The following is a 27,261-nucleotide window of genomic DNA, read 5'->3' on the forward strand; positions in this document are numbered from 1 at the left end:
GAGAGGACACCTCTGGGTGGGAAGACCAGTCAGGGTGAGGAGGCCCCACCTTCACACCTCAGAGCACTAAGGACTGAGCCGTGAATGAACCGCTCTAGGGAGAGGCCACGGGCCACCTGCAGGTCCTCTGAACGGGGCGGAGTGGGGGGGGGAGGGGCACAGGAGGGCACCGCTGAGCCTGCCCTTAGCTTAATGTCTGCACACTGACGACATGGCACCCCAGTGCACTTGCCGTTCACAAAGACGACGGAGTGGGGGGTGCGGAGAGAGCTCCTAACCCCTGTCCTTCTCTGGAAAAGTCTGACTGCCCCACTACAGGCTGCAGACCCCCCCCCCGAAGTCCTTTTCTCTCCGGCTGCTCAGCTGGTGGGCACTTTTCCTACCAAGGAGTGATGAGAGGAGGGAAAAGCCATTCCAAGGAGGCACCCCCCTGGGACCAGAGCGACCCTCCCAGCCTGGAAATCTGTGCACGCAGAAGAGCCTGTTCCGCCTGCTGGGCTCCCGGGGCAGGTCGCCCGGGAGCAAGGCCCGTTACCGATTTCTCCCTGTCAGCTTGAAAGCGGCGCTCCCCAACCCAACCCGAGGATCAAGTTCACTCAGTCGCACAGAATGCTAATGGCTCCCCTAAGCCCTAGTTTATGCAGAATTTGTTCTTGGTCTCAGCTGATTCCCTCTCAGGCTCCTTTGTTAAGAGATTTCAGAATGATGGGAGATTTCACTGACTGGGCAAACTTTATCCTTCTCAATAATTAAATTTACAGACCCTGAGACTCGGTTCATTTTTCAACATAAAATTTACATCCCGATACTTATTAAATATTGACACTGCTCTCCCTTCAACGTACGGCATAGCCATCTTCTAAGAGTCAAGTCTGGGGGCCTCCTTCTGATTAGGGCTGGTCTGTGAGCAGCATGTTGCTTAGTGAACTGGGGGAATCTTCGTCAGGAATTCATGGCATGTGCACAGGAGAAAGTGAAATGAGCATTATGAATGGCATGTCACCGTGCTATGCGCCCAGTTACGTAAACATTCTGGGTGCTCAGCCAGGGCTGCACGTTTTCCTAATCACACAGAGACCCGAGAGATGGGGCCTGTCAGAGATGCTCACCAGGAACAGCTCTCCTCCTGACAGCCACGCTCACAGGCTCGGCGGACTCGGGCAACCTTTGGCTGCCTCAGACCGTGGTGTCTCACCTTGGACGTGGTATTTAAGGACTGTGAGACTAGGAAGTGACACCTGCCCGGCAGCTCCCAAGCTCCTCAAACACCAGCAGGAAGGCAGTCCTTACTAATAATTCCCCCTGGTCTCCTGGACAAGGGAAGGTCAGCTCGATTCAGCAGGCTTTTCACCAGGTGCCTGCACCTGCTGAGCCAGTGTCAGGGCGGGCAGGTCTTAACAACACAAGAGGTTATACAGGTGGTGCCCCGTCACGCTGCCTCTGCTAAAGCTAAGCCCAGATTCTGCTCCTGTCAACCCCAAATCTGTGACTTCAGCAACCCATGAAAATAAACACCAACTGGGCAGCTCATCGAAGGAAGGAAGGAAAGACTCTTATCGAGGGCTGTGAGGAACTGTGGGGCTTGGCAGTGGCAACCCCACAAGTAAGAAAGATAGAGACACAAATAACCAAACAACGGGAGAATGACAGGGGTGGGTGGTGGAGGAGGAACAACAGCCTTTAATTCCGCTTTAATTCTGTTGGCAAGAGGGTTCCAAACTTTAAGAAAGCATCAAGAAGGAAAATCAAATCCCAGGGTATCTGGAGATTGTTAAGCCTCGCAGGACACCCAGGAAACAGCAATGGCTGTTTGGTATGGCCTTCCAAGAGGCTAGCCTGAAACTCCCGGAGTCCTGGGCTCTGGGCCCCAGGCTGACTGACCAGCCACAAGGGCTGCTGAAACCAGAGCCAAGAGGGTGGAGGCAGAAAGAAATCCTTTGGGGCCTGAGAGAAGAATCTTCTAAAAATTCAGTTGTTTTCTAAAGATTAGCTAATTTGAAAATAAGAATTAAACTTATTCAACCCCGGCCTATTCCTCCCACCAAACTTTAAATTTTCCCCTTCAAAATCCAAAAAGGATTGCATCAAAGCTCTGCTATGCAAGCAGCGTTTTTCAGTGCCGAGCCATGTTGTCCCACACATCGCTGTAATACCACCCCCCGCCCCACTTTGAGGCTGTTCCACTCATTCCAGGAATACGACCCCACCCAACAAAGTCCTCTCAAGTGTGACCTGATGACCCCGTGGGCTGAGACGTCTCCAGGTGCTGGGACAGCTGAACAGAGAGTCTTTGCTGGGGGTGGGGTGGAGGAGGGGGGGTCAAGAAGCCTAGGATACACTCATGAGCTGCCCAGCAGTGGACACTGCCTGGTCGGCTCCCCATGGACTACCTGGAATGAAAGGAACCCACCTGGTACACACCAGCTTCCAGACAGGGAGCTGGGCTTCCTCGTTAGATGACTCTCAAATGCTGCAGATCATGTATCCACGCAGGCCTTGCTCTCTCCCCCGCTTTAACAATATTTCAGACCAACCCCCAGCTAATGAGTTGTCAAACTAGATCATGCCTGCCCTGCATCTGTTCCAAGGATGCTGATTAAACAACTCCAGGGAAAAGAAACCATTATCCTGTTCAGTACAGACCTCGCCTGATTACTGCGGTGCAGCATGGCTCGCCCTGGGTAAATAGCACAGATGGGAAGCAAGCTGTCAGCTCCAGGAAATCACCCCCCTCATGGGTGGTGCACTCTGTTCTAATTCACTGAAAAGGCTCCCCTGCGGCCTGAAGGCAAGGTTTCAAAGGGCCCAGCACCCTGGAATGTATCCCACAGAATGGAAGGACCTAGCTCCACAGCTGGGCTGAGAACAATGACCTGCAAAGCATGCTGATGAGGCCGCACTCTGGTCACCCGTCAACGTCAACGGCAGACTATGCTGTTTGTTGTATAGACTCCGGTGCTGGCGTAAAGACGCGGGCAGTGACAGAAAAGATCAGAAAAATAACAGATGAGAACACTGAAAAAAGACACGCACTGTGCGTCTCTATGGTACAAACGAATGTGTGAGAATAGTCATGAAAAAGCTAGCAAGATTAAAAGGGGACTAGACACTTCCCTGGTTGGTCCAGTGGTTAAGACTCTGCTTTCCAATGCAGGGGGCATAGGTTTGATCCCTGGTCAGGGAACTAAGATCCCTGCTTGCTGCTGAGATGTGGCCAAAAAAAAAAGGACTAGCCCTATCAGATATTAAAATATCTTAAAGTCGTACAATTAAAAAGTCTGGTATTGGTATATGAAGAGACAGACCAATGAAAGAGTATACCTAAATACAAATGTAAATTTTGTATACTTCAAATGTATAAGAAAAGAAGAATTTAGGAAGCACAGGTATAGTAAACATAATGAGGTATCATCTTTACCAGTCAGTGATAGAGAGGTTTTTGCAAGTCTGAGAACATAATGCTGAGGAGGGGAAAGGCGACACGCTCTCACAACACTGCTGGTGAGAAAACACATCTGCACAATTCCTAAAGAAAGTAATTTGGCACCATCTATACAAGTTTTAGATATGCATAACCTTCAATCAGTTCTAGCAACGTATCTTGCATAACTTGGACTGTACGCAAAGAAGTATGTGCAGTGTAATTTCAAAATGCTGGTCATGACCCACTAGTGGGGTCTACGGAATAAATTTAGGGGATTATGCCCAGAATGTTTTAAAATGAAACAGAACAAAATGGTATACAAAGTATCAGAGTGCATTACATACAGTAAGAGTAATGAGTAGGGTTTCCTGAACCTTCTCTCGCTGCTGCTGCTGCTAAGTCGCTTCAGTCGTGTCCGACTCTGTGCGACGCTATAGACGGCAGCCCACCAGGCTCCGCCGTCCCTAGGATTCTCCAGGCAAGAATACTGGAGTGGGTTGCCATTTCCTTCTCCAGCGCATGAAAGGGAAAAGTTAAAGTGAAGTCGCTCAGTCGTGTCCGACTCTTAGCGATCCCATGGACTATAGCCTACCAGGCTCCTCCGTCCATGGGATTTTCCAGGCAGGAGTACTGGAGTGGGGTGCCATTGCCTTCTCCAAACCTTCTCTTACTAGTGTGTATATAGGATGGTGGTGTAACGCCTTTTTTTTTTTTTTTACAGTGGGATGAGATTTTTTTTTAAAGGCTTGAAATTCACCTCATAACGGCATTATAATAGCAAAAGACTGGAAACGGCCTAAAAATTGGCCAACGAGAGACTGCTTAAAAAAATGACGGTCCATCCGTACTACGTAGTCATTAAGAAGAATGAGGCAGCTCTGAATGTGCTGCCATAAAACAATCTCCGAAATATGTTATTAGACTGGAAAAGCAAGATGCAGAACAGTGTAGATTATGTATCACTTGTGTTTCTTCAAAAGTATAAACAAGGATACACAGGGGAACTATGTGAGAAACTGGTCACAGTGGTTGCCTCTGGGCAGGGGAACTGAATTAGGGGACAGAATTATGTTTCATGGCAATTGATTTTCTTTTTTTAAAAAACCATATGCATGCATTACATGTTATTAAAAAATACATACGCCATCTGGACCCATCCCGACAATCCACCTATCTACACCCTCGATGACAGCGTGAAGCAGACAGTGGAATCTGAACCTGGTTCCATCGATGACTCACTATGTGATCTTCAACAAAGAAATTTTATCCATCTAAACCTTCATTCAGAAAACTAAGATTATGGCATCTGGTCCCATCACTTCATGGGAAATAGATGGGGAAACAGTGCAAACAGTGTCAGACTTAATTTTGGGGGGGCTCCAAAATCACTGCTGATGGTGATTGCAGCCATGAAATTAAAAGACGCTTACTCCTTGGAAGAAAGGTTATGACCAACCTAGACAGCATATTGAAAAGCAGAGACATTACTCTGCCAACAAAGGTCCGTCTAGTCAAGGTTATGGTTTTTCCAGTAGTCATGTATGGATGTGAGAGTTGGATGGTGAAGAAAGCTGAGCACCGCCGCAGAATTGATGCTTTTGAACTGTGGTGTTGGAGAAGACTCTTGAGAGTCCCTTGGACTGCAAGGAGATCCAACCAGTCCATCCTAAAGGAGATCAGTCTTGGGTGTTCATTGGAAGGACTGATGTTGAAGCTGAAACTCCAATACTTTGGCCACCTCATGCGAAGAGTTGACTCAGTGGAAAAGACCCTAATGCTGGGAAGGATTAGGGGCAGGAGGAGAAGGGGACGACAGAGGATGAGATGGCTGGATGGCATCAGCGACTCGATGGACATGGGTTTGGGTAAACTCCGGGAGTTGGTGATGGACAGGGAGGCCTGGCATGCTTCGATTCACAGGGTGGCAAAGAGTCGGACACGACTGAGCGACTGAACTGAATTGAAACCTTCCCTGGGGGCTTCCCTGATAACTCAGTTGGTAAAGAATCTCCCTGTAATGCAGGAGACCCCGGTTCGATTCCTGGGTCAGGAAGATCCGCTGGCGAAGGGATAGGTTACCTACTCCAGTATTCTTGGGCTTCCCTTGTGGCTCAGCTGATACAGAATCTGCTGGCAATGTGGGAGACCTGCGTTCAATCCCTGGATTGGGAAGCTCCCCTGGAGAAGGGGAAGGCTACCCATGCCAGTATTCTGGCCTGGAGAATTCCAAGGACTGTCTAGTCCCTGGGGTTTCAAAGAGTCAGAAACAACTGAATGACTTTTACTTTCAAACCTTCATTTCCTTAATGCAAAAACGCAGATAAAAGCAGTATCTGTCCTGAGGACTAAGGTGAGGTTTAAAAGAATGAAAAATGCCTCCGTGAATAGTAGGAACTCAGTAAATGTTAATTTCTCCTTTCCCTTCATGGACTCTTAATGACTGTTTATAGGAAGATCAAGAAACCATATATATCAACTCCTTTACAAAACTATAGCTCAGGTTTGGAAATATATAGGTATAATGTGATCCCATTTTTATTTAAAAATATTACATACACACGTGATTTTATCTACAGGAAGAAGCCCACGTACCACACTTGTTTTGGAGAGGTACTATTAAGGTGATCTTTCACTTTAAAAATAACCATCTATTGTGTGAATTCTTCTCACTAAGGATAAATTACTCACAATAAGAGATTTTCTAAAAAGGGAGAGTCTTAATGTAAGATGTCCAAAACCCAACAGACAGTCCACCTGTCTTATGAAACTGCTGACCACACCACTCCAGTATGACAATAAGAGAACATGAGGCTGTGGACCTGTAACTTCACACAACTGCTCCTCCACAGAGGGTCTTTGACTAGGTTAGTGGGATGATGCCTGCTGTTTCAAACATCTTCTTGCTTTGTTACAAGAACTTAGCAACCCAGCAGCAGGTTCTCTGGCTCCCCACCCCAGCCCATCAGTACCCCTATCTGGGGCCGCTTACCTTGCCATCAGAAGCAGTGTTGATGCGGTAGTGGTACACCCTCCCCTCGTATCTCAGTGAGATGGACCTCTGCCCAGGACTGCTCTCGCTCTCCCGAACCAAGAAGCTGCCGTTGATCCCGCTGCTCAGAAGGTACTCGGCGGCGTTGCGGGACACAGGCCCGTGGTACCAGGAGTGCTTCTCCAGGCTGTTGACTGGCGTGATGTAGTTGCTTGGGACCCAGCCTTGGCCATTTTTGGTTTGGGCTTCACACCACTCCCCATTGTGATTGTAGCCTAAGACCCGGAGCTTTTCACCTTAGAAGAAAAGAACCCGAACCGGACACGTCAGTTTTAAAAGCGAACACACTCGTTCTCGTTTACTCTTCTGTGATTACTAAAAAAAAAAATCTCCAAATTCCTAAATACCTACTTCCTTTTAACAGGCCCACATAAATATATGCATTTAGAGCTGTATACGTATACAGCTTCCTGTTTACAGTGAATATGTAGATAAATACAGAGCCACAGTTTTTATAAATCTATTACTCAAGTGCCCTAGTTTCTAATATAAGGAAGCTTTTTGTAGAAAAACACTTTTTCTTAAAAAAAAAAAAGTGTTTTCAGTGTTTGGTCCAGATGTCTTTTTCAAAATATAAAATAGGGAAAGCTCTGCTTTTGCTAACAACTATACAAGACTTTTCTCCTGAAGGAAAAGTGACTCTCATAAAGATGCTCTTAGTTTTTCTGGCTCTCTCTGCATTCCAAACAGCTCTTTCAACAAGCAAAGGTGTTGCCAGTCAAGCCACATTTCCCCTGATCTCTGTCTCCTGCAACCACCAACAGCTGCCCACAGTTCCTTTACCTTTAGTTATGCTTAAAGTGTTATCCCCACTGGCCACAAAGTCATACAGTGCAACAAAAAGGTTGGGGTCATTTTCACTGGGACCAGCGAGAAGGTTTTCCTTCGAGTTCCAACGAGCTGCTTCACTCAGACCTTGGGGCTCGAAGTCAGATGCTACTGGCCTCTGAAGGGCTTCTGGAAGAGAGAGAGAAGAAATAAGGGAAAAAAGTTTCATTCTCATGAGCAAAGTCTGTCCAACATTATACGTTCCTGATTTACTTTTACTTCTTAACATCTGTACATACTACTTATTAATAAAAAAGGGGGTTAAAAAACAGGACTCTTCCATTCCCAAACCTTGTGAAAATCCTAAGCATTTACATTCCAGAGAGGTAACTACTTACTGTTGCCAAACGGTTTAAACTTTAAGTTCTTTAACTCAAAATGAATCCTATGAGAAAGAGACGGTCCATCCTCACACCTCTTTGCCATTGCTAATTTATGTTATAATACGGAGCAAAAGCTTCTTGCTTTAAAATGTTTTCAAATGTATGAATGTTAACATACATACATAATTTAAAAATCAAATAGCGCTGAAGGGCTTATAATGAAGGACAAACATTTTCCATCCCACTCTTCTGTTACCCAGAGGTAACACAGTTGCCTTTTATTGGTGACACCTCCACCTCTCTAAACACAAGCTATCCTATCATTACAACTGCCCCTCCCTCTCCCACACCAGGCTCTACTGCTTACCTTTCTATTTTCAGTAAGACTTACACTTTTAGTTCCTGTTCTCCCTGCTAGAGTCAGTATCTCTCAATGATCTACCTCACAAGATAAGGATATTAACATCCTACCCTTCCTCCTACCTACCCCACTCCACCCCCCGCACACACACTCCAAGTATGGCCTTCTTTTCATTTTCTTTTACTTTGTGTAAAAGAAGTTCTATTCTTCTATTTTGTCATAATAAAGTCTTCCATTTTTGTCTATAGGTATATTCTAAAAGTTGAAAACCAATCAACATCTTTTATGTTAGGAATGTGTGACTATTACTCACTAAGGGGTTAAACACTGCTCAGTATTTTTTCCTGAACTTTCTTCTTCTACTTTTTTTTTTGAACTATGTTCAAACTCTCCACAGGTTCTTTCAAGGCAGCAAATTTACTCCAAGTAGATCTTATCAGTTACAGAATATTATGGGGTGAAATCTGAATACTCATTTAAGGACACTACAGTAAGAAATCAAAATTTAAAAAGGAGGAAAGTGGGAAGTTCTCATTTTTATGCCAAACACAAAAGCAAGAAAACAAAATTCTTTCAGTTTCTCCCTTTTTTATGGATTTGGAGGACCCAAACATGTTTTCTTGGGGAATGACATTCATCTCAGAGGTGGACATGATTTTCCAGTATTCACTTCAAAAGACACACTAGAGGCACCTAAAGCATCTGAGAGGCTAGGCTAACCTTCCAGAAACACGACTGGAGAACTTTCAGAAACAAACACTCTTTAAACAATCTCTTTGAAATAAACCAATAGAACATAAATAAGAAGCCCTTTCTATCCTCGTTTTTGTACTACTGACTACAGTGAATCTTCAGGAATTGTTTTGCTAAAGAGTAAGTCTCAAATTACGTCACCACTGCGCTTGGTAATTTCATCCTGTGAATCATGAGGGCAAAGACAATTTCAAGGAAGAGGGTCTTGTGACACTACCATTTCCTAGAAGGTGCAAAATGCTTAATGAGATATGTTAGGCCCTGCTCTCTGAGTATTTACAATACAGATAGCTCTAAAAGCATATCTAGTGCCATTGTGATCAGAGACTGACAAATCAACCAAAAAAGCTGGTTGAAGCAGGGAATTCTTGAAAATTAAAACATGAGATCCCCTAGCCCCACCTGAAGGTACACTGATTTGCTAGTCTTGACGACAGGGCCGAGGACTGTCCTGAGTGTGGGTGTGTGATTACAGTTGGATGCTGTCTTACCATCCTACCTACGATGCCTCATCTCAGTTCCAGCTCTACATTCCTGCAGGTGGAGGAAGAGGGTGGGCCACTCACTATAAAATCCCAGTACAATCCCTTCCAACTAGTCACAGTTGTGTCACTCACATCTAGTCCTGAAACAATTTTTTTTAAAAGACACCTGCATTTACAGAGCCTCTCTAAAGCACTGACCTAAATTTTCATAGAGACAAACCTCTTCACATTTGGATTTCACTGGTTTCATATGAACTGAGGAATAAAACAAGTATATCTGAAAAAAGGGACGTGGGAAGACACAAGTGGCCCTGGGTGTGCTTGTGACTCAGGGGCGGGGGCAGAATGTGGCAGAGGAGCGGCTGCTCGCCTCTGTGGGCACCAGAGAGGCATGTGTATGAAGGGAGCCAGGCCGCTCCACGCTGCAGCGAGTCAGTTAAGTGAAAGCAAGTCAAAAGAGCTTCTACAGTCATTATATTAAGCAGACTTATTAGGCAAAGGATCCTTAACATAAAAGAATTCTTGCAAATAAAAAGGGAAAAGATAAAACCCTCCTCCATGGAAAAATGAAGCAGGAAAACGGCAACCCACGCCAGTATTCTTGCCTGGAGAATTACATGGACAGAGGAGCCTGGCGAGTTGCAGTCCATGGGGTCACAAAGAGTCGGAAATGACTGGGTGATTAACATACACACTCCCACTATGGAAAAACAGACCAAAACTATGAATAAGGAATGCACAAAAAATTAAAATTACTACTAAACAAGGAAAGTATGTTAACCTTTCTTGTAATCAAAGAAAGGTAAATTCTCTGTCAAGTTGGGCAGGGACATTTTCTTGAGGCTAACAGTGTAAAACTTCAATGAAATCGGCATTCTCATACAATGCTAGTAGCTGATGTAGACACTGCTGGAACATTTTAGGAGAAAATCTGGAAAAAATGAACTGAACTGAGTCTTTGAAGAATTCCATCACCTTCAATATACCTCGACGAATTTATCCCAGGAGACCCAAACAATGATTTGTATATGCTCAGTCACTCAGTTTGTTGACTCTTTGAGACCCCACCGACTGTAGGCTGCCAGGCTCCTCTGTTCATGGAATTTTCCAGGCAAAAATACTGGATTGGGTTGCCATTTCCTTCTCCAATGATTTGTATGTACTGATTTTTAAAATAACAGCACCAAAAAGATAAAGCACAAAATATTTATCCATTCAAGATAGGTTAGTTTGTGGTCCATCCATAAAGTAGAATATAGTCATAATGTCATTCAAAATATTTTTGGAAAAAATATCTAACAACTTGGAAATATACTATAACAATCCATAATTTTATAAAAATTGAAAAAAGTCCAGAAGGAACTACGCCAAAATGTGAACAGTAGTTAATGCATGGTAGTGTGTCCACAGTACCATTAACAGTAGTTTAACACAGGGTGGTGGGATTACAAACATTTTTTCTTTTTTATATCCTGGCATACTTCTCACCATGAATGTGAATTGTTTCTATAACCAGAGAACAATTACAAGAATAGAGAAACGGTCACATAGAAGCCAGCTGATGCTTATATAATTGATCATCTAACATGAAAAAGTACACAGGGGGAGGAGGGACTCTTCTCCGTCTGTCCTGAAAAAGTCCATGTGCATTTCCCTGCAGGATCCCAACCTCGTGGCTCTGAGCACACGACTCTGGCAGACCAGGGCTACACAGGAAATTAAACCAGAGTCATGAATACAGAAATGCTTTTCTTCTCAAAGGCCATCTGACCTCTTCTATCAAACATTCTGCAACATCTGGATTTGATCAAAGTTACATAATCGGGGCAAGTGGCCTGGAAAACACCTGGAATGGGCAGAACACAGACAGCGGCCCGGGGGTGACTATCGATTTAAAGTGTGGATTATTAAAGGGGGACTGTCCCTCACATGGAGACAGATGCTGAGAACTTCATGTGAGGGGATGAGGCCTCTCTGTCAGGAAGGAAAGGGCCTCCCACTGCTTTTTGATTCAACAGGACGTCAGGAAATCCAAGGCAGCCTCTCGATTTTCCTCTCCAGTTCTTGCTCCATTCCACAAATTAATGGCCAAAGCCCAAAGGGAAGTATTGCTCATGCATGCCTCTGGATTGAGACGCTGAAGTGCAGCCACAGTCCAACACCAAAACCTTCCAGTCAATTCCCAATCCAGGCTGATGTCAAAATTGACTCACGACGTATAAATGCCAAGTTCCTTGCTTCATTTCATAGTGAACGATGCTCGTCAACCTTAAAAATGATCACAGCTTACAAGACCCAAGTTGCAGAATGTACTTAAATCTTTCTTGCCTAATACATGAACTTCCTGCCAGTCCCTGGATGGACCCTTAAAGGAGCTCAAAGGATTCATTAAAAAAAACGATGCCCAAAATAGCTCCCCCTCTTCTGTTCTGACAACGGATAAAGAAATCCTTGCATCTACTCTTCTTAAAAATGTTAGTTTAACATTTTCTGCGGCATCCTGAGTCACAGCTTTAAAATATTTAAGATTTTTATCTTCAAGAATGCCTCTCACCTCATTGGAAATCCTTTTGTTATTACCACATCCTTCATGAAAAGGTTTCCACTTACCCACAAAACTCAGGAAAAGCCATTAATTAGCCAGTTGAATACCAAGAATGGTGCTATCTAAAAGTGCTCCAAAGTTACGGCTCCAACTGTGAGAACAACAAACTGAAAAGTCTGTAAGAACGATGCCACAGAATTCACTGGATCTGTGAGTGATTAACTTATTTGGACGGCATTCGAAGAAAAGTGCTTGGGTCTTCAAAGTACAATTTAAAGATCATTTTATACAAAAATAATCCTTTCTTAAAAGTTGTGAGTCACTGATCAAAAATGTTTACAAAAGATTCTCCCATATGGCATGTCTGGTCTAGACTGCTGCTGCTGAAGCTGCCACTGCCAAGGAGGAGGGGAACAGGCTACTTCAGTCCCAAAGTGGGAAGGGATGGGAGTTGGGGGGAGGAGGTGGGAGGGGAGGAGGTGGGAGGGGAGGAGGTGGGAGGGGAGAAGGGGAAAGGATACGAGTGAGGAGGGGGTGGAAGGGGAGGGAAAGGGAGGCTTCACCTCCAGGAAAAACATCCCTGGGAAGCTTCCCACCTTCCTGTTGGTGATCAGGAAGGTCACAGTTCCTGCTGGAGTCATAACGGTGGGCTATGTGGCAGTCATTACTGTCCACCTCGTGGCTCGGGGGTGGGGGGGGTGGAGAAGGGGTGAGAGGACGGGGCATGTCACACGTGATAAACACCACCTTTACTTTTGCTCACATTCCATTATTTAAACCCTGGTCGCTTTAGTCTTTTTTCCTTTGTGGGCCCTTCATTATGATCCTCCCGTTCAAGGAATCTCTGTAATTTAAAAATCTATAAAACAGATCCTTCAAAAAAGAGGGACGACTTCGTGTTTTATTTCACACTCGGTTCCAACCGATGAGATCATGCTCAGACTATTCTCAAGTCAGTTTATAACAGTCTGATACAACTTTTTATAATATGCGCTTAGAGGAAAAGGATGATTTCCCACAATCTGAACTCAACGAAAGTCATTTTATCTACATTGTACATGGTCCTTTATTTTGTAATTTACACCCTCACCCAGAGCAGTTAAACCTAAAAAACAAGTTTAGCTGAATACAGCCTTGGCATTAACTTCACACTCTGAACACAATGTTCATAGCGCCCCCAAAACACTGTGTCAGCTGCTGGGGAGCAAGGGTAGGGAACGAGGTAAGGATGCAAGGAACACAGCCTCTGCTCCTTGGGGGAGAAACACCCGGTCATGAGTATGTACACACCCTCAAAGCAAAGGTCTAACAGAAGACAAGCGCTGTCCTGTGGATTAATTTTTAAGGATACAGACATGGACTACCAGGAGTTGTGAAGGGGGCAGAATTCAGCAGGGTTAGGAAGGAAGTAGACTCTGAATGAGACCATGCCCAGCAAGAGAAGCCCAATTAACACAGGGACCCAAGGCCAGCCTGACACATCAAGCCTACTCAGGGAGGGGGCTTCACCTGTGCTGTGCTGTGGGCCCTCTGGTGATGCCTAGGAACTCCTCAGAATAAAGTCTGCAAACACATCAATAAACATGGAGCACTGCAGGGGAGAACAACTGTACTGAAAATAGTCCTCAAAGTATCTTTTGAAAGTAATCTGTAATACAGTGTTTCTTTACTATGCATTAAATATATGCTCCTTTATTACCACATTAAATTGCAAGCTCCAGTAGTAGCTACTGTTGTTTCAAAGTAGTGATGAGTTTAGGTAATAATCACAGTTGTTATATGAAAATGTCTGAGTTCTACTGCTGGCAAAGTCACAAGCACTGCTAATATTACTGTGGTTTGTTATATACATTTGTTAAAAAAAAATAAAATAAAATACTAATTTTCAGTTAGCACTTAGTGAAATAAAGTCTTAAATATTTTTCCATTCAAGGACATGGAGCCTCTGAATGTCATCCCAGACCCCAAGGGCCTTGCAGGTTCATAATGTCTACATTACTGACATAGTTCAGCAGAACCCCAGCAACCTGACAGAGAGACAGGCCCAGAAAGGGGGCTGCTGTAAGTTTGTATGAAGTCCAGATTATGCAAGTTTCTTTCTTTTTAAGTAAAAAGAACTAATAATTTTCTTTCCATTACTTCCCATTTAGGGGTGTTATAGGCAATAAATTAGATGGGCTTCCAGAGAAATTCCCTTTAAAAAATTAAAAAAGTTTTTTTTAAAGTTATTTAAATTGGCCCAAGGTGTAACTACTGCTGAGAACCTTTTTATATTGTGATATTCCTAGGCAGTCAGTTTTAGAAAACAGAATTCTCCATCCTAACCTCTGTCCCGATAGGCACTCTTCTGAAGATACACAGTCCCGTCCCCCTTCGCTCAACCAGAAAGCGAAAACAAAACAAAAGGAATTTCGCGTCACTTTCTAAGAATCTACTGTCAATGAAGTCTACGATGACTAAAAATGGAGTACAAGGACTGACATAAAGGAAGACGCTACTATCTTCACACCGATCTGAACCCAACATTCACACCCCTCTTCCTCTCAGCCCAGTCAGCGCGCACCCACCGCCTGGCCACTTTCGCTCCCAAATCTCTCAGCAAGCCCGTATCTTCCACATCCCACCACACCCTCGACTGGTTCCCAGCTTTGATCTGGCCCCTCGCTCCACCTCCGCACGGCCACTGGGGCAGTCTTCCCCCCAAAATGCAGATCTGACCCAAGTGGCTCTTCTGTTAAAATCCACCAAGATGGCCGCCGGTGGTGAAGCAGAAGGCTTGGGAGGCAGCCCTACCTGTGGGCCTTGGTCACGTCCCCTGGCGCGGTCAGCTGAGGCGGTGTGAGGAACAGGGCTATCCCGTGTCTTGCGGGGAAGCTGGCAGGGGCTGACGATGTAGGAGACACTGTTCCCTCAGACACTGGTGGCGGCTGTTGCTGCCGCCACCTCTTAGGGAGAAGTCCGAGCTCCAGAAGGACCATCCTCCCCCAGGGCGCCTGATCTTCATTCAGCCTCCTCCCCAGATGCCCCCGCGGGCTCTCCCTTGCTGCCTCAGCGGTGAGCACCTTGCCCAGGGCCAGTCACTCCCCCTGGAATGCCGAGTCCCTCCTCTCCCTCCCGCCGCGCACCATCTCTAGAAAAACTCTGACTGGTCCTTCCGCCTCCCCACCCCTCGCCTCTGGTTGATTACTTCCGGTTCGCCTCACACTCGGGGAGGACCTGATGTCCGTTAAGGGCGCCGTGAGGAATCTGCCCCCATGTCCCTTGTGGGACACTAAGCCCGGGCTCCAGGGTGGACAAGCCTTGTTCAAATCTCAGCCCGCCATGTCTTTAACATATTAATTTCTGAGCCTCAGTTTCTCAACTGCACAATGGCTTCAAAACCGAGTTGGGCCGTCAGGAGGGGTCAAGCTGTACTTGCGTGTAGAGATGTTCTCTGCACAGATACGGGCGTGACGCCTGGCACCAGGGCACCGCAACAAAGGGTAATCATCCCTTCTCTTATTATTGTTTCCACAATAATGTAAATTACTTTGGGGCAGAGACAGAGCTGTCTTCTCACAGTCTTCAGCACCTGCCTGATACAATAGAGGACTCAGCCCTGCTCAGGGTTTCTTAGAATGAACTCAGTTGTAAGAACATCCTGAACTTGTTTGTCTTTGGCAGCAAGGTAAAAAAATTAGGTCATGACTGAAGAGTGCACCTTAATGACCTGTCAACCTGAAGTAAGAACAGCAGAAGTGACAGATGGGAAAGATGAGAAGCAAATGCAACCCAACCAGGAAAACGTATCAAGATTTAGGAAATATAGTAACTTTTTAAATGGAATGTAAACCACAGCCAAGAACCTAAAACAAGGTGTAGCTTAAAAGTACCTTTCTCTGTGCTTTCAAAAGAAACAGGATTCATTAGTGTCTCCTAACAGGCTGGTCCCATCACTTCATGGGAAATAGATGGGGAAACAGTGGAAACAGTGTCAGACTTTATTTTTTTGGGCTCCAAAATCACTGCTGATGGTGACTGCAGCCATGAAATTAAAAGACGCTTACTCCTTGGAAGGAAGGTTATGGCCAACCTAGATAGCATACTGAAAAGCAGAGACATTACTTTGCCAACAAAAGTCCGTCTAGTCAAGGCTATGGTTTTTCCAGTGGTCACGTATGGATGTGAGAGTTGGATGGTGAAGAAAGCTGAGCGCCGCAGAATTGATGCTTTTGAACTGTGGTGTTGGAGAAGACTCTTGAGAGTCCCTTGGACTGCAAGGAGATCCAATCAATCCATCCTAAAAGAGATCAATCCTGGGTGTTCATTGGAAGGACTGATGTTGAAGCTGAAACTCCAATACTTTGGCCACCTCATGCAAAGAGTTGACTCATTGGAAAAGACCCTAATGCTGGGTAGGATTGGGGGCAGGAGGAGAAGGGGACGACAGAGGATGAGATGGTTGGATGGCATCACCAACTCGATGGACATGGGTTTCGGTAGACTCCAAGAGTTGGTGATGGACAGGGAGGCCTGGCATGCTGCGATTCATGGGGTGGCAAAGAGTCGGACACGACTGAGCGACTGAACTGAACTGAACTGAACTGAACAGGCTGAGATGCCTCCACAGACGTCTTGTTTGTGAGGGAAGAAAGGTTCCCGAGTCCCCGGACTGGCCCAGAGTCAAAGTGTCTACAGTGAGCCCACTAATCATAAAAGCCTTTTTATTCTGTCACAGGTCATTTGCAACAGACTGAAAGCCTCCCCCTCTGCCTGCCAGGCTTGGGAGGGTGTGTAAGTCCTCATTTTGCATTTCCTGTTTTCTGTTACAGCATCAAGGCTCCTGGGTCACTTAGACCCAAGTGACTGAAGTGAAGAGGCTGCCCAATGGAAGGCAATTTCCTTAGAACGTCTCATCGGCCATTACTATTGGAATAACTTTAATCGGAGTCAATCCTAAAGGAAATCAACCCTGAATATTCACTGGAAGGACTGATACTGAAGCTCCAATACTTTGGCCACCTGATGCAAAGAGCCGACTCATTAGAAAAGACCTGATGCTCGGAAAGATTGAAGGCAAAAGGAGAAGAGGGTGACAGAGGATGACGTGGCTGGATGGCATCACTGACTCAATGAATCTGAGCTAACTCCGGGAGACAGTGAAGAACAGGGAAAGCCTGGCATGCTGCAGTCTGTGGGGTTGCAAAGAGTGGGACTCACTTAGGGACTGAACAGCAAACAACAAAGATTAGAATAACTGAATGTAACTCCAATAAAGGTATTTTGGCTCCAAAACACAACAGTCAACTCTATTTATTCACGGCCCATCTTTAAGTTAAATTTTAAGGTTAAGGTATTCAATGTATAGCGCTGTTGGCTAAATTTGAGGACTGATAAGACTGATAGGGATTAGGTAGAATTTAAGAGTAATAAGGCTGAAGTTTATGCAACTGAATGTGAGGGAACAACAGCTAGTACTTATTGATCCCTGGTGAGTGCCAGCACTGTGCCAAGCACTTTATCTGCACGAAATCCCCACAGCCCATTGAGTAGCCTCTATTATGAGTGTACTCGAGAGGGCAGGAAATGGAAGCCGATGTGAAGCGCCTCACAAGCTCTCTCTCCAGGAATCCATCCGTCAGCTACCAGTCTGTCAGTCTCACCCAGTCTCCAGCACCGCTCCCTCATGGTCTGGCTCCTCCTTTTCCTTCTCCACTTTGGCATCTCTTGTTCCCCTCCCCCCAGCCTCCCTCTGCCCCTGTCCTAGCCCCTAACCCCCTCCTTCTCTCTCATCTTTGTTCACCCCTCTCCTGTCTCAACTTGTCTTCTTGTCTTTGTCTCCCAGTCTGTACCTCCTCCTCCTTCTGTCTGTCTTCTCTATCACCACCACCTAACACAGACAGTATAACAAAGCATCGAAGGTGTGGATTAAGACAGAAGGACTCGAAAACCAATTTCAGACAATAACAACTGTCAGCATCTGAGGACAAAGTTAAGTCTCTCAAAAGTCAGCAACTAGCAAGCTATTCTTCCAAACGGCTTTGGAACCTCACTAGGCAAGAAACAAAACTGACCATAAGTGATAACTATTAAGATGGACAAGGAGTACAAGGGACTTCACTATGCTGTCTGCTTTTGTTACAGGTTTAAAATTTTTCCACTAAAAAAAAAGTAAAAAACACGAAAATTCCCTGGCAGTCCAGTGGTTAGGATTCTGCATTCTCAATGCCAGATCACCATTACAGAGGAAAAGTTAAATTCTTTCAATGTCTCATCTGATCTTTGGTTCTTGGTTACATTTACTTCTGGTTTTATTTTTTCCAGTTTTACTGAGATGGAATTGACATACCTCATTGTCTAAATTTAAGGTCTACAACATAGTGACTTGATATACGGACATATTATGAAATGATTACCACAGGGAGTCTAGTTAACATCCATTACAATACACAGTTACAAACGACTTTCCTTGTGAGGAGAACTTTTAAGATCTACTCTCTAAGTCACTTCCAAATATACAATATAGCATTATTAACTATAGTCACCATGCTGTACAATGTTATGCATTTTTAAAACCTATCCATCAATAATTTTTCCTGTTTCTATTTCAGATCAGTGATTACACTGATAAAATTGTGGCCTGATTTTACAGTAAGGTAATAAGTAGTATGAAATTTTCAGTTTTCATATGTTTGGAGCTGTGGAAACACATCTCTAGAGATGAGAAATAAGATGCCAACTACGGCATCTAATCCTGCCAACAGGATTTTTTTTTTCCACAATTAAACTATTCACCATGGGAGTAAGAAAGGGTCAGAGGAAGAGAAGATACTCTTCCTTAAAACCAAGGACAGGAAGTATTAATTACAGGCATCAAAGCAAACTTGGAAGCAAATTGTATTTTTAACAAGAAAAACTATGGGTGGGTCTAGTTCAAATTCTCTCATCACACTTCAGCCATTAGAGCAATTGGCAATGCCAAAATTTGAGACTGTGAAATATTTAATTTAGCAACAGCTAACATTTGCTAACATCTTGCTCTGTGCTAAACAGTTTAAATGAAATGTCTCATGTGAATCTCCCAACTCAAGAAGGCAGGGAGTATGACGAGCCTTATTAGAAACGAGAACACCAAGGCTCAGAGAGCAACATGCCCACAGTCACTTCACTGGCAGGATGGCTGACATCTGGGCCAGGCAGGCTGGCTTGGGAGCTGTGTGCTGCCCAGGAGAACAGGACCTCGGCAACATTCTAGCCATAACACTCCCTGGATTTAAGGACATCCCAAAGGAGCCTCACATCGGTATAAATACGTACACTTAGCACTTCATTGGTCTCAAAACTTTCCTGTGACTCATCTCCTGGATCCTCAAAAACAATCCTCGAAGGTGGGCTGGCCAGAGAACGTTTGTTCTCTCAGTCTTAGAGGTACGAAGGCAGAAAAGTTGAGACATGAAGAAAACTGGGTTCTCCTGACTCCAAATTCAAACATTTTTCCTACCCAACTGAACTGGGGCCCTTCTTCCTCCTCCTCTCTAGAAACCTCACAGCGTTAGTACGAGAATGAAGTGAGGATGTCTATGAAGTGCTTGGTGCCAAAGAACTGTCACCTCATTGATGCTCAGCAATTTCAATGTAACCCCCAAATGAAAAGGACTGACTGGCTTTCTATTTGGTTACAGAAAGAACTTCAGATTTTTCTTTGTTACTAAACAAGGGAAGTATTTGATGACCTCAGAAGAGAGTATTTAGAAAGAGAGCATGAGCTTCTGTGAGGCAAAAGTTCTGAAAGTGTATCTGTGTGGCTGGCACCACACAGAGCCTCCACCAGGAAGTTAGCTGCTGAACAGAAGCGCTTCAAAGTGGGCCCTTAGAATAAATGCTGACAGTTCACAAAGAGTTCACTTCACAGAACTAACACGTCCACATATAAGATTCATGCACAGTGTACGCAAACACAAACACACGAACAAATCAAAGTAAACTGTGGGGGGAAAAAGAATTCAATTGGCGACTGTTCATGTCTTCTTTCACACCTCTAGGACAGAGAAGAAATTAATCGGAAAATTCAGTGCTTGAAGTAGACCTAAGATTGTAAAGCTCAATGTGGCCATAAAGGAGAGATACACCTATTTTTGCAAAGCTGGAACATGGAAGTTAAATGCTATAAATGCCAATGTGTGCATAAAATGTTTCTAGAAGGATACACAAGAAACTCAAGTGAGGTTTCTGGATGAAGAACAGAATTTCTTTTCACTAACCTTTAAGAATTTTTTAATGATGTACGGCTATTTTAATAAACATTTAAACATTTAACATTTCACTGCTAAAGGTAGTCATTTTTATCAGTATTAGAAAGAAAAAAAATCCCTGTTCCAGGCTCTAGAGTGTTTCTCAAGATACCATTTTAACACCCAGAGGGCTCCCAAGGAGATGAACAGTCATAGCTGGCGAAGCATATAGTGGCTAAAACTGGGCTCTTGGGAGCCAGGCAGCAAGGGTTCAAGTCCTAGCACCACCACTTGCGGGCTCTGTGATCTTAGACGAGTTTCCTAACTTTCAGATGTGTCAAGTTTTCTTCATCTATAAAATGGAAGTAACCAAAGGGCTATCATGAGAAATAAGCAAATAAAATCATATAGAATGCTCAAACAGTGCTTGGAATATAGTAAGCATTTAGTAATTGTTGCTTTGGCAGCTAGGCCTAAATAGTAATAGAGGCATGATCAAGTTGCATTTATGGCTGGACTTACTCTCAATGGAAAACTTGATCATATTCGATTTTCTCGGGCACTCGGGACACCTGGGCCCCCAGTGTGTGTCAATAAACACTGACTGACTGATTTAGGATGTTGGTAAAAACAAAAAGGCTGGATTACTTATCCAGATGTTAGAAATATTTTTCCCAAGCAGCTAATAGCACATCCAGTCTTTAAGAAACGATCACTAAGGTCTGTTAAATTCCCTCAACTACAAAACAATGATTTCATTTACTTTCTCCAATTAAACATAACAACGAAAGAAGGAAAACTCAGTAACAGAAAAGAATTCCTAGAGTGATACCTTCCTAGATGGAGACTTAATGCCAGGTAGTCTGCTGTAATCAGAATTTTTTTTAAACTCGAGAGTCAACGTTATTTCAAGACACATTAGATTTTGTAAACCCTCACCTCCAAAAAAAAAGTCAAAACAAAAAAACCCCATAATTAAACCATCCAGGTAAGAATTAAATCTACTGTTTATCCCCAGGGAAAACATAACAATATCACAATAGTGCTGTGACCTACACCTTCCTCCATCTCTGCAGCTACAAAAGTCCCTTCATCTACTCTGTCTGAAGCATCATCTGCAAAATGGATGGTGATGCCTAACACTAACTCGTTACAGATGTAAATGAGAATATGCTCAGAATTCTGAGCAACTTGGAAAACAAGCAACATATTAACTGAAGATGATTTTGGCTGCTCACATGCCAACTTCTAGGGACAAATAAACCATCTTCTCCCTCTAAACGCTAGATCTTGAGAGCCCACTCCATCTGGATGCGCCTTCTCAGAGGTGGCCAATATACACGTCTCATGGCAAGAAGGGCCAACCGATTTTGCCTGTACCACTGCTGTTTATGGTTTGAGCTGTGCCTGTGACTTCATGCAGACCCTCAGGTCAAAAAGTTGGAGAGAAAAGAAAAATAGGTGAGACAATGAACAAGGCCTCCTGTTCATTTCTCCTTCATTTTAAAGAGAAAAATGTTACAACTCCGATGGCACTCCAGCAGCAGGAATTCTACTACTTGTTCTAAAAGAGCTTTACATTTCTACTCCTGTTTTGAGTCCTAAATAAAAAGGACAGACAAATGCAAGCAGATTTACATCCCTAAAGTATAATTAACTTTTCTGCTGAAAGCCAATAGTCTGGGGCGACAAGTCCCCAAGTCAGACAAATTTCAGATTCATCCTGAAGCTACAAAATGAAGGCCACTTATCATAGTCAATCGGTTTTTTGTTTTTGTTTTTATCCAGTTGACACCTTACTAGGACAGAAAACAAAGACACACAGGAAAGGGAAAAAGAGGGGGGGAGGGAGGGGGGATTAGAGAAGAAAAGGGGAGTAGAACGGGAAGAGGGCAAAAGTGAACCGCCCGGGTTCTGAGGCTTTATGGAAGGAACTTAGCACGAGGTGACCCTCCTCCAAGTGCCCTGGACTCATTCAGAATCTTCCTAAAGTGCGGTGGAACTTCTCTTTTCTCCCCGCAGAAGTCTTAAGAATTCTTACGTCTTCTTCGTGGTCCGCAGATAAGATGGAGTGTGTGTGTATGTGTGCTGGGGGGTGGGGGTGGGGGGAATGGTGTAGAAAGATCACTTCAACTTCTGCATCCATAAATGGTAGAGCCGTGTTCCCTTTTGTCCACGAGACTTTAATGAAAATCGTCTGTTTCGCAAACACGGGGCGACCTTTTGGACGCGTAATTCCCAATTAGCGGTGGAAATTCCACGACGTGGGCTCACGAGGCCCTTCGGGCCTGTACGCTTCGCTTTCTCAAACTTTCTGGGGGAGACCCTGCAGGCCTGGGGGCCCCGCGACTTCGTCCTCCCGGCGTGGGCTCCCCCCGCACCCCTGGGGTTAGTGCGCGCGGGGGTGGGGTGGGGTGGAGGGGGCCCGGCGCCCCGCACCCTCCGGGCTAGCGGCGGCGCCCACGGGCGGGCGAGGGAAGCAGAGAGCGGGAGAGGGCGAGGGAGGAAGGCAGAGGGGAGAGGGGGAGAGGGCGGGCGCCGAGGGAGCGCGCGCGCGCGCGGCCGGGCGAGGCCTAGGAAGGCAAGCAGGCCGGCCGGCCGGGCGGGCAGCGGATACGCGGTCGCCCTCGGTCCGCTCCCCCGAGCTCACCTTCCAGGTAGCAGCTGGAGGAGGACGAGAGCCCCTTCTTGGATTTGCAGCCCACCAACTTCAGGCAGATCTCCAACATCTTGGCGCGCCGGCGGCGTCGGGGAGCCCGCGCCCCGGGCTGCCCTCCGCGGCGGGCTCAGGCCCGGCTCGCCCGGCTGGCCCCGCGCGCCGCTCCGGGCCCCCGCGGCCCCGCCATGCCGCCTGCCCCGCCGCCCCGCGCCCGCGGCCGCTCCCGGTCTCGGCTCCGGACGCGCCTGTTAACAAAGGGCCCCCGAGCCCGGCCCCGCGAGGCCCGCCCCCGCCGCCTTAACCCTCTGCGCGCCGCGCCCGCACCCAAGGGCTGCCCCGTGTTCCGCCCGGCCAGGGCCGACATCCAAAACCGACGCCTCGCCGGTTTCGACGTTAAGGAAAGCGGGGGGGTGGCGATTTTAAGCGCGGCATGTCTTGGTTCTTAGACTTGCGAAGTACTGTCCTGACGCCCCAAGAAAAGACACCGACAACTTTGGCAGGCAAGCCGGTGGAGGGCAGGCCTGCTCAGCATCACTTTTAGGAACCTCCTGCATCTCTGGGAGGAGATCCCCACCCCACCCCCCAACTGCACCGCTGAAGGCCAAGCGAGTTGCACCGGGCGCGGTGCCCTGGCGAACCCCGTGTCCCCTGCCTGTTGGGTGAATAAGGCAGATTCCTCTGCAGTTATCACTACTAGTCTCATTTCTATTCGATGAGCTTACTGTGATTAAAGCCAACTCAGTGGGTGTTTGAGGAGTGAATAATCAGAGAGCTGCAACCCACAGTACAGCTACACAAGTTTGCAACACATTTGTCAAGTCATACATCCAGACTAGGAGACAAAGGAGACGTGTGAGTTCAAACACAATTGTCTGATTATTAATAAAGGGAGTTTAGTCTCCTCCATGAGAACTCATCAGGGGCATGGCCTGCATCCGTCCCTTCTTTAAGAAGCCTCATTTTTCTTCCAGAGAAAACTCTTCTCTTGTTTGGTGTGTGCCATGGGGGGAGGGGAAAATACATTATGTAAAACCCATTTCACCCCTGGAGAAGGGATAAGGCTACCCACTCCAGTATTCTGTCCTGGAGAATCCCATGGACTATACAGTCCATGAGTTGCAGAGAGTCAGACACGACTGAGCGACTTTCATTCACTGCTGTGCTTGGCTCCGAGAGACAATATCATCACATACAACAACATAAAAAATAACAATAACGTGTGACTTGGCACCAAACTGGAAATATACATCAGTGGAATATGAATCCAGTCATACCAAATAATTTAACAAAATCGGATACGTTTCAGCAAGCATAGGAAGGAGAAGTTGTCTAAACAGTGTTAGATAACTAAATTGCAATAGGGAGAAAAATCAAGTCAGTACACATCATAGCATCCAGGAATACTAAGAGCTGAGGGGTACTGAGATTCTACTACGAGTCAGACTCCTGGGAGAAGCACCCTCCAATCATTACCACATTGCATGTGCACACCTGTTCTGTATGGAAAACAGAATTATCATCCTGATTCTTCAGGTGAAAATCTGGAATTCAGAGGAGTCGAGCACCCCGCCCAAAGTCCGAGCTGGACTACCTCTAGGTCTGCCTGGCTCCAAGGACCAGGCTCCTAACCAGTGGATTATGCAGCCTCTTCTCATCAAAAATAAATCCCAAGTAAATTAAAGCTTTGGATATCTTTATCTTTGACTAAATAAGGTTACCATATGTTTCAGAAGAAACCTTGGTCAAGAGACCCTGGCTATGGTCATCAGTCCCAGAGGCTAAGCTGGACTCATGTGTGGTCCATCCTATCCTGTAGTGACAAAAACCTGGGTATCTTCACTATACTAGGAATGGCTAAGTAACAAGACCTTCACTCAGGTCTGCCAAAACCTGACAATTCAAGGTTGGACTAGATGTGACTAGTGTGTATCACAGTGTTTCTCAGCCACAGCATCATTTTTTCAGAGATGTCCTGTCAAATTCTGATTCATACCCAAATTGTGTTTTTACTGCAACTAAGTGACCTGTGGTTTGTGTTGTGGTACCAGGTCAGACCTCATGAGCAGCTAAGAAGACACAGCACTTCCCATTGCCTGGAGACACGGGGCTATAGGGCTACGAGGTGACAAGTGACTGTGGATGCCATCTATTGACAGATGCTGCGAGACATTATCATTCTGTCAAACAGCCCGTGTGTAATGACAGCCAACTGTTACTTGAACCTTTCAACCTCCAAGTATAATGCCAAAAATCCCAAAGGGTGCCACCAATAAAATAAGCTGAAAACTACTGTGTTGGTACCTTCTAGAAAGTTCAAGGGCTTTGGATCAGACTCTAATAAAGTCTGTCATTATATAGCATTTCAGATGTAATGTAATGGGCTATATTCAAATAGGCACCGTAATGCCAAGAACAGTGGGCATTTTTGCAATTTTAACCATATCCTTGAATTCTGTCAATTAATACAGGCCCAGATATTTGCCCACATGTGCTACACTTTATATTAAGGCATAAGTTTATTTTAAAAAGTTAATGACTATTACTAATATTCTGCTCTTGAGTCTAAAATGATCTTATCCCTTTAAAACATCTTAAAATGATTAATGCTTATAAACCGTGTTCAGATCTTTTAAAATAGTTATAAAACCATACATCAACAGGTCTGGGAAAACACTCTGAATTAGCAGCAATGAACACTGAAAATATCGCCAAGCTGCCCACTACCAAATTAAACTAGGACTATTCTTTCCAGATCTAGCTTTTGAAACTCACTCACAAGTACAAAAAACATTCTGCTACAAGCAGATAGGAGAGCTCCAATCTCCTGACTAGAACAAACAGAAGCCTGAGAAGGATTCCTTTTAAGTAATCTTAAGCCTAAAGGCCGTTAACTTTAAAAAAAAAAAAAAAAAAAGGAAAAGAAATTTAAAAGATTGTGAAGTAACTTGTTTGCTATGTTGTAGTCAGTTTGGGAAAGGAATAACCTTTTAATAAGTGCCAGGCACAAACCTTCCAACAATGCTATCTGTAGTTGAACTCCATTTCACAGGTAAGGAAACTGAGGGGGTAAGCAGGTATGCGGACTGGTTAGCAGTCTGTCCAGGTTCACACAGCTAGGAAGTAGTAAGGTGTAAAGCCCTTGAACTTTCCAAAATGGACATAATTTGTAATTTAGGTGAAAGGTGGATAATTGTAGCAAAGCCAGAGTATGAAATAAAAATCATTAACTACTGAAAAATGTCTTGAAACAGCTGATGGAATTAGAACTATTTAAGAATATTTTAAAATATATTAAGAATAATGAGAAAGAATAAAGGTCCCTACTTACATTAAAATATGTGATCTGCGCTGTGTTTCTAAAAGCACGGTCTATGGACAACCTATTTTGAGTTGCCTCGGGTGCTTGTTTAAAATGCAGACTCTTGCTCTCCAGTCTAGACCTACACAATCAGAATATATAGAATGGTGGTATCTTAACATGATCTGAAGATGATCTGCGTGCATATGTAAGTCTGACAACCATCGTTTTGGAGAAGGAAGAGTTCCTCCTTGTTTTCCCTGGGAATAGGACAAATAGGGATGGATATTTCTCATTTATTCATCTGAAAGCAGTTTCTGCATTTAAGAAATTGTATAACTCTAAAGCAAGTTACCAAAAGAGGACTTTTCTCTGAAAATTTTGGATAAAGAACGAACTTTTTTAAAGTCTGGAGTTCAGTCCTATTTTTTTTTTTTAAAGTGGAGTTGGGAGGAGTCGTGGATAGGCAAGAGCCCACCACAGAAGTTCGTGGGAAGAAAGCAGGATATGGATGCAGGAGGCAGGATGTGGAAGCTCTACCTGGGAGCAGCAGGATGGGGGTGGGGGTTTAAGGGAGACAGATGAAATCTGACATGGTACCTGCTTTGGGACCCCCAGGACCAAATGATCCCAGATCTGACTGACCCCTTCCCTGTTTCCAGCCCAGTTAATAACTTTAGGAGGAAAGAGCAAAGATCTTGAGGTATGTACATGCTTGCTAGTTCACTATTTCACATGCCAACAGAGACTACATCCTCTGATTTGCAGATACTGTCCAGTGAGAGCCTGCCAGGCTCCCAAGTGATGGGTCCAATCCACAGGAAAATATGGCTTAGAAGAACATATCAACCATACCTACTTTTGCCCCTGTAAAGGGCATGCATGCATCTCTTTAAGTATCATAGATTTTCAGTGAGATAACACTGTTTATTAGTCAAGTGTCATAAAGGTCCAGGTACTCTGGTGTGGGGGAACTAGGTCAGACGGGAGGCCATGCAGTGAGGCTGAATGAGCTATGACATCACATGACCTTATTCTCAATCTCAGATTTTCCACTCACTGTGGTGGCATAGGCAAGTGACTCAGTTTTCTAGTCTGTAAAACTGTGGGGTGATCTTAAGAGTAGCCACCTTGCTGGGTGATGAGAATTAGAAATAGTGTATGAAAAGTGCCCCATGCAGAGAAGGTGCTCAGTGAACAGTATTTTTATTTCCAAAAGAGGACTCTTATCGTGTCAGGTAATGCTCTGTGTTCCTGCCTAAGTCTTACTGGGACCAAGTCAAGAGCTAAAATTAACAAATGTGATACATGAAAATGATTCCAGAA

General features: G+C 45.0%; 1 protein-coding gene across 6 annotated transcripts in view; it reads right to left on the reverse strand.

The window, feature by feature from the left end:
- ABL1 (ABL proto-oncogene 1, non-receptor tyrosine kinase) overlaps positions 1-27,261 on the reverse strand; it is a 139,937-nt gene that overhangs the window by 29,036 nt on the left and 83,640 nt on the right. Inside the window, exons 1-3 of one of the 6 annotated variants that reach the window (XM_081594774.1) lie at positions 22,629-22,868; positions 7,257-7,430; positions 6,414-6,709 (exon numbers count right to left, since the gene is read on the reverse strand). In XM_081594774.1, coding sequence (XP_081450900.1) covers positions 6,414-6,709; positions 7,257-7,430; positions 22,629-22,707 — 549 coding nt within the window. In that variant the 5' untranslated portion in view covers positions 22,708-22,868. Of the gene's footprint in view, positions 1-6,413; positions 6,710-7,256; positions 7,431-7,991; positions 8,158-14,335; positions 14,530-14,561; positions 14,970-22,628; positions 22,869-27,261 lie in introns of those variants that run through there. The other 5 variants (XM_081594776.1, XM_081594777.1, XM_081594778.1 and 2 more) reach the window with 5 other exon arrangements.

The sequence above is a fragment of the Giraffa tippelskirchi genome, chromosome 4, assembly GCF_054371585.1.
Source record: "Giraffa tippelskirchi isolate mGirTip1 chromosome 4, T2T-mGirTip1v1.2.pri, whole genome shotgun sequence".
Classification (NCBI taxonomy): domain Eukaryota; kingdom Metazoa; phylum Chordata; class Mammalia; order Artiodactyla; family Giraffidae; genus Giraffa; species Giraffa tippelskirchi.